The 12402-nt window shown below is 42.9% G+C and overlaps 1 protein-coding gene across 1 annotated transcript in view; it reads left to right on the top strand.

Moving 5' to 3' along the window:
* Positions 1-8245: 8245 nt before the first annotated feature.
* The window catches only part of LANCL2 (LanC like glutathione S-transferase 2), a 282523-nt gene continuing 278366 nt past the window's right edge, over positions 8246-12402 (top strand). The window contains exon 1 of the mRNA XM_078663538.1: positions 8246-8566. Coding sequence (XP_078519664.1) covers positions 8375-8566 — 192 coding nt within the window. The 5' untranslated portion in view covers positions 8246-8374. The remainder of the gene's footprint in view (positions 8567-12402) is intronic.

The following is a 12402-nucleotide window of genomic DNA, read 5'->3' as shown; positions in this document are numbered from 1 at the left end:
ATTTTTTCTCACAACACCCTGACAAGCGTAATGCTCCACACACGAAGGAAGGTAGATTTCACCAAAGTATCGAGGAAATGAGAAATGTACAATTGTTACTTAGCATTGAAGATAACACTGTTCCTAATATGTCGGTTCTTCTGAACGAATTAGACATTGAGCAGGTGCCTAACACCGAGAGTGGGTTGAAACCCAAATCTAAGTTCTTGCCCACTACTAAATACTATAAGAATATCGATGTCTTCTTTGACAGAGTCACTAAAGACCTTTACAAAATGGAAATGTCGAGGGAACGTAATTTTCAGAGCCACAACATTACCGCCAAAGAAAGAAAAGCATTGATCAGATTAAAAGAAGATAACAACATAGTCATCAGGGAAGCTGATAAGGGCGGTAATGTTGTGGTTATGAATTTTGATGATTATATGATGGAAATAGAACGGCAATTGAGTAACATCTCTTGTAATCAAAAATTAAAATCTAACCTGATGACGGCCCTCCAGCACTTGATTAACCACAAATTAAGTGAGTGGAGAGAGATTGGCTTGCTATCAGATGAAGAATCCACTTATCTTAGGGTGTACTGTCTCACTTATTCTTGTATCTATGTTATGCCAAAGGTACATAAGGGGGGCAGTTTTCCACCTGGCCGCCCCATTGTTTCTGGGGTTGGCTCCCCTACTGAGAAGATAGCACAGTTTGTTGATATGAGACTACAACAATTCGTGGTAAATCTCCCTTCATTCATTAGGGACAGCAAAGATATTCTCGTCAAACTGAAAGACTTCCAGTGGTGTGATGACCTCATGTTTCTGACTTTTGATGTTGTAGGTCTATATACCTGTATCATGAAGGACTTTGGAATAAGAGCTGTGCGTTCCTTTTTTGATAGGGAAAGTGCCAGTCTGTTTGACTTCAATGAGATGATCATTGAAATGATCACCTTAATATTGGATAACAACTTTTTTCTGCATGATTAATACTGGTAGCAGCAGATTCTCGGTACGGCGGTGGGCTCCAGGTTTGCTCCCTCTTATGCCTGCCTTTTCATGGGCTGGTTTGAGAGGGAGCATGCCTGGGGTTGTCGCGCCTCCCCCTGGACCAACTACATTGTGTACTGGGGGAGGTATATCGATGACATTATCTGTCTGTGGTCAGGGACTAGTCATCAACTTGAACAGTACTTCCAGTATTTAAATTCCAATGATTTAAATGTGAGATTTACATTGGAGCACAATATGGAAAGGATAAACTTCTTGTATATTCAGTTCTATGTCCAAAATAACGTAGTTGAGAGTACCCTATTCAGGAAGGAAACAGCTTGCAATGGGGTTCTTCATGCCACTAGTGCCCATTCTCGATCAGTCATCAATAATATACCCTTTGCGGAAATGACTAGGATCAGAAGAAATTGTAGTCAGGTTGAGCCATATCACCGCAATCTGATAGATTGCGAACAAAGATTCCTGAAGAGAGGATACCCACAAAAGATCGTGACTAAGGCCATTGCAAAAGCCAAATGCATGGCCAGGAGTGATACTCTTAGAGAGAAGTCACGGATAGGCCTGACTAGCCCAGATATAAGACCCTTGAGTCTTGTTACTCAGTATAACACGAACAGTGGAAAAGTGAGAGATATAATGAAAAAGAACTGGGGTCTTTTATTGGAGGTTCCCGGGCCAAAGAATAGTATCAACGAAACACCGACTCTGACTTTTCGGAGAGGGAGAACCTTACGTGAAACATTATGTCCCAGTTACGTACAGAATTAAAAAAACGTGTCGATGTGGTTGCCATCTAAACCCACCGTTTTTTTTACCTGTGGTTCGTGCAATATATGCCCATTTGGTCGTAACAAGACCACTACTTTCTCATATAACACTCAGAAGACATACAAAGTCAAACAATTCATAAATTGCAATACTACTCATGCAATTTATGTTCTTGGATGCGATTGTGGAATCATTTACGTGGGGAGCACGATACGCCCTCTGAAGGTGCGATTACAGGAACATCGGAGGGCTCTCATCAATAATGACAGTCGATACCCCCTATGCACCCACTATAATGATACCCATCCCAACAGCAATAGCCTATGGTTCCATGGCATCGAACATGTCCCTTGCAGTGAAAGGGGTGGTAACCGTGAATTGCTAGTCCGTCAGAAAGAGGCTAAATGGATTTGCCGATTGCAGGCCACTTTAAAAGGACATAATACGGATAGGGAGCTCCATTATTTTCTTTGAAATTATAAGGGCCGGGGCACTTTGAGATTTCAGGCTGGTTCTAGTGTCTTTAAACAATCACTACAACTGACAACAGGATAGGGCAATGCTCCATTACGAGAACTGTTATTTATCTTAATGGAGACTTGCAGTTGAAGCTGGTCTGTTTTATACGGACACTTCTACTTATGCATATTTCATGATTCGTTGTAAAATTATTGAATTCAAATTGGATGTTAATGTAAACAGCTCCTTGGATCTGGCATAAGATATTATGCGAATGTCTATGTATTTGGTCAGTTGCACATTGTTATGTGTACTTTATACGTCTTTCCATGTTTATTCTTTCCTCCCCCTTCTTTTTCTTTTTCTTTTTCCTCGCCTGTCTCTCTTTTTTCTATCGTTCTAATTTTGAATTTGTATGGTGTTAATAGATTTTTCTTATTTTCCGATATACACATGGTTTGTTGCTGTACAAATATTGTCTATCCCTGAACTATGTTGGAGATATTTTGGATCCTAGCACTAAGGAACGATGCGCGGAAATTTGTATTTAGTGAATATTCGTGGGCATCCGATTGGGCATCCGATATTTAAATAAATAAATATACCCCTTTTTGAATTTTCGGGTACAATATAGCCGGGTATACATTCAGTATGTATGAATTTTTGTTGCTGTAAATAGTCACATATTTCCTCATATCGTAGTCTCACCACAGCAGTATGGGCGCCATACCTTTGTACCTTTGTGCCGTGTCTACTATCGTCTGACTAGGATAGTTGTCAGTTTTTCTTTTTATTTGTTTGGGTTCCGTGACTGGAACACGCATCTACATCTGCTGAGGTCACTAATTAGGACGTCTCTGTTTCGCTGGAATCTGTGGGCTTTAAATATGAACGCCAAATGGTGCTTTGTGACTCGTCTCTCCCTGTTAGCATGCTGCGATTCCGTGATCTGGATTGAGGTAAGAATTAGATCGGTACATGGGGCGGCTGCTTGGACACGTTTCTTTTCTGATGAGTTTTTTTGTTCCCCGACGGCAATCAGATTGGGGTGGTCCTTTCTTTGAATGAGTTTCTGGGATATGGTCCCAGTGCAGTCTCCATTACTATTGGCATGTTTGGTACCCCTATGCGGGACTTAGGGAGACTTTTGAAATAAATATTTCACCGCGTAATGTCGTGTCGGCGCTTCCGTGCATGACACTCCCGTTAGTTTAGGTAACTTTCAGTTTGGCATATAACGAACAAAATTGGCTTAGATATTGGTGTGCTACACATTGTCTGTTGAGGGGAGTCCTTGTAGACATTTAAAACCTATGGGGTATATTTATTTTTATTTTTACACAGCCCACACTGCCACACAGGAGGTGAATTAAGCGTCCTTTGGGCTCCGATTTGCACTAATCGTTGAAGACTTAACAGTTTGCAAGGTGAGTCACATGTGTAGCTAATATGATGGTTTAACCATGACAGCCACATTTTTCGAGATGCTCAGTCATATTGAGTACAACTACGGTCTCATGATGGACATTTGCCACGTGTTGACAGTGTGAGACGGGGGTTGGGTGCGGTGATTGCTGCTTTCTCCAGGACATGGATTTAGGGGTAATATCGGTAGATGTGATTATTATGCACATCACTTCGTACTAAATAGGTTGTGTCTAAATGATATAATTTAGAGTCTCGATGAGGACATAGTAGCCATGTGTTATATCTTATTCTTTCAGATCTCATGACCGTGTAGGAGCCAAATTTGGTGCCTCTTGACATTCATTTCTCCTGCACTCTGGGAATAATTATTTATAAAGGTCAGTTGTGGGAACATGTTACTCGAGTCTCCTACGAGTTTAGGCTACCATTACATGGACTACCATTACATGAACTTATTGTGTGTTATAGACCACATTCTGTTATTATTGTTTTAGGGGCAGGAGATATACGCCTTGTTTTATACATATACCTTACGCACAACTGGATTGAATCTGGGGCAAGGTGAGAAATATATTTTTTTAATTAAATGTTGCCACTTCCACTAATATGAGAGCCGGGTACCATATTGCCTATGACCCTACCGCTCATGCATATTATCAGATTAGGTTCTCGGCACAACAGTAGGTGGTGACATCATTCTCTGACTTAGTTAGACTGAATTGCTTTCCAAGTATTCGGATAGGATACCTGACACTGACTGTTATTTGTACTTCCTTGATTTCCATGTGTATTTTTCGGGCTCGTCGCGTATTGCCCATTGACCATTAGTCTTTTGTATACCACCTTTACTTAGCGCTACGTTTGTGATCATGATTACTAATGGATTCTAATACATGCTTGTTTTATACATTTTGTTTGCAGTATATTTTCATGTTTTTAACTTGGTGACTCTCCCTGGTGATTCTCGATACACTTACCATCTCTTTGGTTTATCATACGCAGCAGAGTATATGGTGAGTGTTTCATTCATATAAGTAAATTAATTTGTGACCTAAGACATGTCATTGAAATGGAAATATCTCTGGATGATATTTCACCCTGTAGGACCAGTACCATACGGCTAATTCCGATATTGAGACTTTTGTTCCAAAAATCAGTTACATGTAGTATTGTTTTATTTTGTTAGGTGATGTCGAGTTAGTTCTTGGGACTGCTGGGAATTCACCTGCAGACCTCTTTCATGCTGTTTCTCCTTTTGTTTCTCTTCCTGATTTCTCTCATTTTTTAGCTCAACTCATCTCCCTTTTTTGTATGGATTAGACATATGACAGATCTAAATTCAATTTCCTAATCCTTCGCTTCTTGATATATAGGCTGGCTACCAAAAAAACAGATAGACCGAAATCTAAATGAGTTTTTTTCTTTCTCTATATATGATGTATGTAAATATGTTTTTAAACTGTATATATATATATATATATATATATATATATATATATATATATATATATGTATATTATGTGAAAACTGTAAATATGATTTTGTCTTTTCATATGTGAAAGTATGTGTGTCATTGGGTGTATAGACACATCAGGTTTTTTGATGAAACAACTTTAATTGAATGATGCTCCTTCTTTTTTGTTTTGAATCCATCCTATGCTGTATATATTATGTCTATGTTTACACTTGTCTTGTGTAGTCATTGTATGTAATCTATGTTTTTATGGTTATTTCAGCCCTGATGAAGTTCCGCCAAAGGAACGAAACGCGTTGGCTGTGTGTTTTTCCTGGTATAATTGCCAAAATAAAGAAGATATCTGTTTGGACTAAAAGCATCGTCTCTGTGATATCTCAATATCTTCCGCCATTTGTTATAAGTGTTCAGATCCGTACCAGTTCTTATGCTTACAGAAACCGTCACGCCACATGTAAGACTAGTCTGCTTGCATTGGGAGAACTGGAGCATTCAGTACTTAGCTAAGTGTCACAACATTTATAAAGCCCACCTCTGTTTGGACAGTTCACCACATTTCATTTTTAAATTGCCTTAACCACAAGATCCAAGTGAATATAGGTGGGTGACCCAATAAACCCTTGCGAGCTTGGCAGCTTCCTCCCAGCACAGCCTAATGTTATTAATATTCCCCTGTATCTGCTCCAGCCAGGACTTGACGCTTCCAGCACCTGAGCTGCTCAGCTGCGTTTGTGGAAGCAGTGGTCTGGGGTTGCTAGTTTCTAGCCAAAGTACCTAACATTGCACTGTCTCACATGCCAGTGACGTTTCTTTCTACAGTTTTGCATTCTTTTATTGCATGCTATCTAAAACAAACATTGACATAGCCAATAAGTAACGCCTTTGGGACCTTATAACTGTTTAGCCATGCAATAGTTGACGTTGTTGCACTACGGATATTGTGCTGGATAAATAAACACTTATAATGGTCCCAAAGGCGAGACCTACTGGCTATGCCAATGCTTGTTTATTATGTTGTAATAAAACTCTACCGTTCCATCTTACCTAGGTAAAGGTATTGAGTGGATCCAGTCACTTATTACTCTACCAATCTTATGTTGCCCTGGTGTTGAGGAGGGGGTGTCTCTTATCGCAAGATCAAGGGTGTTGAAGCAGAACCGCCCGAGGTAAAATATTGGGTGATCTAATTTTGGGGTGCAATATAATTCCACAATAACATTAACCCTAAAATGTCATTGGTCTGACTTTCCTCGTTTTTCTGTGGCTTCATGAAGGTCAGAGGCCACATAACATCACTTCACACTGAAGTTATTTTTGGAAACCTTAAAAATAACCATACTTTCCAGGCAACGACTATTAGCAGGGCCCGAGTCGGGGTACCACGTGGGTGGACGGCGTCCCCCACTTATTTTACCGGGAGCAGCTCGATAACTGGAGCAAATGGAGCCACACATTCACTCTTTGGCCTCTCTGGGGCGAGATCGCAGCTCATTCAGAACGCTGCTCACGCGCTGGCTTCTCTGACGCAATCGCATCCAAGGGGTGAGGGAGGGGAGGCAATGAGCCTTATGGTGCAAGCCACCTTTCGTGATGTCACTTCCTGTCGTGACGTCAGCGTCCCCCCACTTCTTTTTATAGGACTTGTGCCCTGACTATTAGTTGATGTGTTCTATTCTACAACAGTGCACGTAAACAGCCTCAGTCTTAATTAGGAACATGACTGAAAAGATCCCCATCTGTTTCTATGAGCAGCTTCTTTCTAGTATTGGTGCTTCTCTCCGTAAGCCTAAGCGCATGAGAGTGATTTATATCTGCCCAACACCGGCAGCTCAGTAGACTGTAAGGACGCCAGTATTACTGCAGCGCTCTTCAACTGCTCGCCCATTTTATATATTCAATCGCAAGGCAGTGTCAGGAAACGAACAGAGACTATACTGGGATTTACACACTGGAAAATGAAATATGTTACCGGTAGAAAATCAAGTGCATGCTTTGTCATCCTATAAAAGAAGCAATGGTTTTAAAGGGACTTGTTTTCGTGCAAGGTATTTTTTTTTCCAGTTCATAGAAGGGAAAAAAACATCTCCAGGAATAATTGGGTTGACAGGCTGGTGGGATAACAGAATATTGATATGTGTGGATCTTGTGAAGACTGCGGGCAGTATGTGCTTAATACGCCAGTTGCAATAAGGAAATATCATATATATATTTTTTTTACCCTGCATTAACAAGGAAGGGGGCAGAGAAGCGTTTTCCGACAGCATTCAGTTAGACTTAGGGAGGCAAGAATGCTGTGGTCTCTGCTAGATGCTGGCCAGCAGGCACTGGTAAATGTATCAGGAGCTGCTAATCAAAGGAAGTGGAAATGCGCTTTAGACGTCGTCGGTATTGATGGCTGCTGTGCCGTTGCAGACTCTGCTAGGGTGACAGTGGGTGGGGGAAGTGCTGCGTTGTCACTGTAGGTTTCATGACATGAATCGTGCATTCTCTCTGGTGTTTGGCCTTGGGGGTTCTTGCTGATTGGTGCTATCTCTGTGATCAGGTTTGCCTTTGACAGGAGGTATTGTTTAGTGGGGGGATTTAGTGTAGCTTAATGTCGTTGGGAGGGGAAAAAATCGGACCATTTGTACATTAAATATAATTTTGTGTGCATCATCTCATAAAGCATAGTGATGCTCATCAATGTTCCCCTATTGCTTTCCAATAAATAATGTCCATTGCATTATTGCCGTTACTCTGTGATTTATCGTATACAAAGAAGCATTGCAAGAGATTAGTATTCCGTGGCAGGATCGGGCAGACATTGTATGCAGCTTGGGAACGACGCTCAGATAAAAAACGGCACTGACAAGAAAAAGCGCTTTTTTGTATTTAAAAATCACAATGCGCTAGTTGTGTTACGTACTCCGAAAGGGACACGTACTCCGAAAGGGACACGTTAAGTATTTCACACATACCTAGCATTTTACCCAAGCAATTGCGATATTTCTAGTGCCGTTTTTGTGTCGCGCTTGGTTAATATTTGTGAGTATTGGAAGTCTGCAGTGGTTTCGGTCTAGTGCTCAGCCCCTTCTAGATTGTTTTTAAACAGTCTGCCCTTGAAAATTTGGTTTTTAATGTATTTCGATAGAGTCCAGCGTCCTCTAGCCATCACACCGGTCCAGCGCGAGGAGGCTCATTGATTCTTCCCCGCCGTGCTGGCAGCGCCTTTCTTATTTTGTCCCCGCCGGCTCCCCGTGTGATGGGAGAGAACATGTCCAAGAGGCTGAAGCTGCAGTTCGGGGGCGAGTCCGAGATGGAAGAGCGTTCCTTCAACAATCCCTACCCGGACTACGAGACCGTCTGCTCTGCGCCACTGGACCCCGAGGAGGGAGACCCGGAGCAGGACCTGTCGGCTGGAGACCAGGACATCCCCTTCGACAAAGATGGAAAGGTAAACAAAGCGCTCGGCACAGGGCGTGGGGGCCGAGAAACTTCAGCACAGCAGGCAGACTGGGGGCGGGAGGGAGGTGGCCGAGCCCCGGAAGGTTTGGAGGGCGGGACCGGGCGGCTAGGAGAGCTAAACCAAGCAGCAGTGGATCGAGGGAGCAATATAATGAGACGAAAACGGGACAAGGGTGACGGAGCAGTAGAGCGGATGGGGGAGGGGTAGCATGGAGAGCCACGAGGGTGGTGAGCAGAAAACAAACCGAACTCCTCTAAGAGAAGGATTTAAGAATAAGAGTGAGAAGAGAAGTAAATGTTGGGCGTAAACATACCAAAAACACAGTCGGTGTGGGAACAGCGCCCGGGGCACTATAGTTGAAAAGAGCACAGTAAACAGACAAGGCGCGCAGTGCATTGTGGGAACACAACAGGCGCACGCACACCCAACTAAAGCAAGTCACCAACTATAGCACCCTGCATATGCAAGGTAAATGTGCCAGGTTGAAATATGATGAAACGAGCAGATTTTTACTTTGAAAACAAGCAGAACTCCCGAGGTAAAAAGCCAAAAGCAAGCCCAACCCACAAAACGATACAAATGGTGAAAGACGATTGTGTGTTCTTAGCATTTTAGCAACATTCCCCGTTGTATTTTTGATGCCATAGCTGCTAAGGTTTGGGATTGCTTATGTGTGACATTTTCATAATTTCAATGTAATTATAAATGACATTCAACGACTACGAGATACACTTTCTCGCAAGCAAAATGAAGCAATTAAAACGAGGGAAACATACATATAAGAAATGACACCCATCTGAGCAACGAGAAACTCTAAGAAGGTCTTAAAACTACTGCTGCAAAGCAACAGTGATGGAAGGGCACTTACCTTGTGAAAAGCCGTAACTCACAGCTAATGCTCATAAAATAAATGTTTGCAAGTATGGATGATTCATGTTCTTGCGTGAAAACTGTCACTAGACAAAACGCTGATCTTGACCTCCATTATTCACGAGAGTGAGCTTAACATTTTTATTGTTGCATGAAAACTGGGCACACAAAGAATTCAGCCCCACTGCCAATTGGTTTTAACCCCCTGGCTGCGGCCGGAATTCTGCGCCTGTGCGGCACATTCCGATCGCGGGCGTGGTCATGATGGCTCCCGGCCGTCATCAGCACACGCCCACTGTAACTGATGACAACTGGGAGCTGTCATCAGCACCGAAGGGGAAAGCACCCTCCACCCCTCAGGTGAGCCCCAGATGCAGTGTGCGACAGAAGTTCTACAAATAAACAAAACAAATGTCCTCTGTGTGAGAAAAGTAGTATCTCACAGCTACCCTCATAACATACACAGTTCTGCTAAAACGTGTGGTTCATGTTCTTTGCAGCAGGGATATGGGGTTCAAAGAATCAAGTGGACTTCAGCATGAGCCAGAGCCAGTTATCTTGCACATGCTTTCATTGGCTCGCCCACCTCTATGTCTTGTACTTTTGAGAGAGCCCTTTAACCCCTTGAATGCTGCAGCGATTCTGCGCCTGTGCGGCAGTATCGCGAGTGGGCGGGTTTATGACGGCCCCCAGCCGTCATCAGCACACGAGTGCCGTTGTGCATGACGGAAGGGGGCCGTCATCAGCATGCAAGGGGTTAAATACTCTCTTCTCCATATCCCCCTTCTTGGAACCACAAAGCTCATGACGCCCCAGCCACCCTGCCTTCAGAGCCCTTGTGAAGATCTACTTTATCTCTGGGGAGCTCATTATCCTGTTCAGTGAAAACCTGTGAATTACGACAGCTTGCACCACCCCCAGTTTTCTCACAAATGCATACACTGCTGTCGTGCTCTGGGACAGCAGTACATATCTCCAATGAACTGGTCGGTCTTCTGACGTCCGGTTAACTGCTGCAAACTATAGGCACCCTTTAATAGAGCCTGCAGCATAGAGCAATAGCTCAAATAGCCCTGTAGACACCCCCTGACATCACTGCCCTGGCAAGGAGCTGGGGTGGTGTTTTCACACAGCTGAGTGTAGGGCAGATGGTATCCTAGGGTCTGCTACTCCGGGCTTCAGATGGAGTTCCAATCACTGCGCTGAAGCTCTCAAATAACAAGTATACAAACTGCTATAGGGCCCTTTTGGTACATGGAAAGCCTCACTAGAACGGGTAGAGTGTCCCGCAACCTAACTTTACTTGTCGTACTCCGATGCAAGTCAAATTAAGTACTACCTCCTTTCTTGATAGCATGTTTGTGCACCCCAATACTGGCAAATCTAATGGCACTATGATGATTCGGCCTCTCATTGACATAGCTGTATTCAGTGCTGAGGTTTTAACCCTGCATGAAAGATTTCTCATTTATGTAAGAAGTACAGAATTTTTACTGTATAAACTTAGATGTGTGTACCAGGTGTTGTACACCTTCCAACAGGTCAATTGGACAGATGTGTCTATGCATATTTAACGCTGATCAGGCAATCCCCATATAGTTTATTGCCCTCAATACTAGATAGTAGATAAATGCTTCCACCTCTCAGGTTCCGCACGTATATACCCCGAGTTTGCCTTATTATACTTGTAGCTGTGCACAAAGCCTTAGCAATGCTTACTTTGATGTTTGATGCCTCTGATATTTTCATATCCATTGCTGACTCTACTGATGCGTAGATCCCCCTAAATGTACGCTGCCCTATACTACTCGCTAAGGATTGTACTCACGTGAGCAGCTAATTATACACATGGTGCTCTCATACCCTACCTCTTAGGGGCATACATTATGAAATAGTGTGTTTATTATAAACTGCCGTCATTTTACTCTGCACAATAGGGTGCTCTACCGAACTGCACAGAAGAAGAGAAGCAATGCTGATCTGCAGGGGACTTTATTATGTTTAAGCCAGTTGAAGAACTGCACTTCAAAAAGATATAATTCCTTCAAAAAGTTCAGAAGTCCCAACCTCCTTTAAAAAACCTCTACTCAATATTCTGCGAAGTAAAACTTATTTTTAAATTAGAAATGGAAATCTCGCATTTTCTAATGCTTGTCACTTCCTGTCATAGAACGTTCGGAAACACTGTAAAAGTGCCATGCTCTTGATACCGGAGTTTAGGTTTGACCTGCCATTATTAAAATTACAAGTTTAACAAAAAAACACAGGAACAAGTCCAACATACTGAGTGCGACGTTAGGAATGCAGCACCGACGATTTGTGTTCCGCAAAAGATAAACAAGTAAAAACTAAACATAAATCATAAAAAAAGTCCGTCACACCCCAGGCAATTACACTTCATTGCGGATGAACACAGTGCGTGATTCGCCTGACTGCTGACAGTCCACAAGTGCCTGGGTGTGACTTCTAGGCTAGCCTCTTTGTCAGCGGTCGGCTTGCTTTCTTGTGAGCTGAAACGCATCTTGCATCAGCAGTTCAAGGCTTTGTCCTTGAGCGGAGGGACAGTCACAGGCAGCTCTCCGCGCTCAGGAGAGTCTCACTCTGTCACACTGCAATAGCTTTTGCACGCTCTGAGGCCTCACACACCAGCCAAAGACCAGAGGAAATACTCCCCCATTCAGTGTTCACAATTTAGCTGCCCCACCCGTGCCGGATGATCCAGCAACCACGAGTGTGTTTCAGAGAGGCCGGCCGGGGCTGATAGAAGGAACATTTATTTATTTATTTATTTGTTTATTTATCTTGAGTTTTATTAGCACTGGCTAGACCCGTAGGTATCAGAGCGCTTTACATACGGAACAGCGAGTTGCTAGTTACACATTTTACATAAGTTACATAATGAGGATCAGAGTTACAGGCTAGCATGTTACATTTGTTAAAAAGAAAAGAAAAAG

This window comes from Lissotriton helveticus, chromosome 10 (genome assembly GCF_964261635.1).
Source record: "Lissotriton helveticus chromosome 10, aLisHel1.1, whole genome shotgun sequence".
Lineage (NCBI taxonomy): Eukaryota > Metazoa > Chordata > Amphibia > Caudata > Salamandridae > Lissotriton > Lissotriton helveticus.
This window is presented reverse-complemented; position numbering and strand designations above follow the sequence as displayed.